The sequence below is a fragment of the Anopheles cruzii genome, unplaced genomic scaffold, assembly GCF_943734635.1.
Source record: "Anopheles cruzii unplaced genomic scaffold, idAnoCruzAS_RS32_06 scaffold03571_ctg1, whole genome shotgun sequence".
NCBI classification, from domain to species: domain Eukaryota; kingdom Metazoa; phylum Arthropoda; class Insecta; order Diptera; family Culicidae; genus Anopheles; species Anopheles cruzii.
The window spans coordinates 1-1,760 of NW_026457156.1; the positions used below are offsets into that span (position 1 = coordinate 1).

The 1,760-nt window shown below is 57.4% G+C and overlaps 1 protein-coding gene across 1 annotated transcript; it reads left to right on the top strand.

Moving 5' to 3' along the window:
- The first annotated feature begins 209 nt into the window (after positions 1–209).
- LOC128277047 (fatty acyl-CoA reductase wat-like) lies at positions 210–1,549 on the top strand. The gene is made up of 4 exons (XM_053015498.1): positions 210–434; positions 527–883; positions 947–1,103; positions 1,173–1,549. Exons 1-4 carry the CDS (start codon positions 210–212, stop codon positions 1,547–1,549), a joined length of 1,116 nt encoding a protein of 371 aa, XP_052871458.1.
- Positions 1,550–1,760: the final 211 nt, after the last annotated feature.

The following is a 1,760-nucleotide window of genomic DNA, read 5'->3' on the forward strand; positions in this document are numbered from 1 at the left end:
GCGTATCCGACTCGGTGGTCGGTGGTCCGACTTCGGTTGGACCAATCAAGAGTTGGTCACCGTCGGGAAACCACGCATCAAGTGTAGTTGGGTTCAGTATCCGAGTCGCCGCTCGCACAAGGATTACGGGAGTCGTTTCTGGCCTACCCGAAATATTACCGAGAGGAACCCAGAATCCTGGATATACCTCTGGATTCTTGAAGCACACGATGGCGGCACACGCCGAACCGGAGGAGCAGAGTGCCCCGGGTGATCGGGTGCTAAGCTTCTACCGGAACTCCACCGTTCTGCTGACCGGTGGGACCGGCTTCCTTGGAAAGGTGCTGCTCGAAAAGATCCTACGCTGTCTGGGCGTACGGAAGGTGTTCCTGCTGATCCGCTCGAAGGACAACCGGAAGCCGGCCGAGCGACTACAACGGCTGCTCGAGGACGCGGTAAGTGGGCGCTGCCATGAGCTAAGGCCCTCGAACACGAAACTCAGACTTCCGCCAGAACGAGTGGGCCTTTGAAACGAAATCGACGAAAGGTTTTCGACAGGTTACGGGAGGGAACGACGTCGGAGCAACTGTTGGAGCGACTGGAAGCGGTCGAGATTTCACTGGACGCCGACCGACTCGGGATGGAAGCGACGGCCGAGGCACGACTCCTGACCGAAACGGAGCTCGTCTTCAACGTGCTGGCGTCGGTGAAGTTTAACGAGAGTGTCAAAAACGCCATCGCCACCAACGTCGGCGGTACGCAGAAGGTGCTGGCGTTGGCCCGCCGAATGTCTCGGCTGAAGGCCATAGTCCACGTGTCCACCCTGTACTCGCACTGCGATCGGACCACGATCGAAGAGCGAGTCCATCAGGACGGGCAGCTTAATCCGGCGACCGTTCTGCAGGTATGTCTCGAAGCCATGCTCAATCCAGCATCGATCCGCATCTCTCGAATTATCGGTTCTTAGCTTTCCAGCACTCTGTCCGCGGAAGAAATGGACCAGCTACGGCACTGCCTGGTGGGGCACCTCCCGAACACCTACACGTTCAGCAAGCGTTGTGCCGAGGCGCTGATTGCCCAGGAGTTTTCCGACCTGCCCGTCGGTATCTTCCGGCCACCGATCGGTAAGTATTTCCGAATCTAGCTTCAGGATCTCCAGAATCTTCCACAAGAACAACTCTTCCGAGTTGCAGTGCTCTCCACGTACCGAGAACCGATCGCCGGATGGACCGACAACCTGAACGGACCCTCCGGGCTGTGTCTGTGGACGGTGAAGGGCTTCATCCACGTGATTCACGGCAATGGCCGCCGGAAGGCCAACCTGGTACCGGTGGACTGCTGCGTCAACGCGATGATTGTTGCCGGCTATGACGTGGCCGAGCGATCGATGGTGGCCAGTCGGAACGGAGGCGTGGAACCAGCGCACGCTGGGTCCACCTGTGACCGGGACCAGCTGACGGTTCCTACCGTGTACAACTACGTGTACGACAAGCCAAATCTCACCTGGGGCCGCTACATGAGCCAGGCGTCGCTCGGGTTCGATGGACTGCTGCATCGGCTGTGGTGGTAAGTCGTGTAGGAATGGTACAAATCGATAACCTGAGGTTGGCGTTGGGGAATAATTTTGCTATTCCATCAATAACTGCTTCAAGCATAAAAGGGGTCCCTGAACCTCTGGAACCTCTACGAGTCGCAGCAATATTTAATGCACTCTAGCCAACTAGAACCAACGTTCGGTTGTTGTTGAAGCTGTAGGCCGTGCGCACGCTAGGATGTTGGTG

Bases quoted from the DNA above. Each gene is read 5' to 3' on its own strand.
- LOC128277047 (XM_053015498.1), top strand. From the start codon at position 210: ATGGCGGCACACGCCGAACCGGAGGAGCAGAGTGCCCCGGGTGATCGG. The intron at 884-946 runs GTATGTCTCGAA...ATCGGTTCTTAG, and splicing joins ATCCGGCGACCGTTCTGCAG to CTTTCCAGCACTCTGTCCGC. The intron at 1,104-1,172 runs GTAAGTATTTCC...TCCGAGTTGCAG, and splicing joins TATCTTCCGGCCACCGATCG to TGCTCTCCACGTACCGAGAA.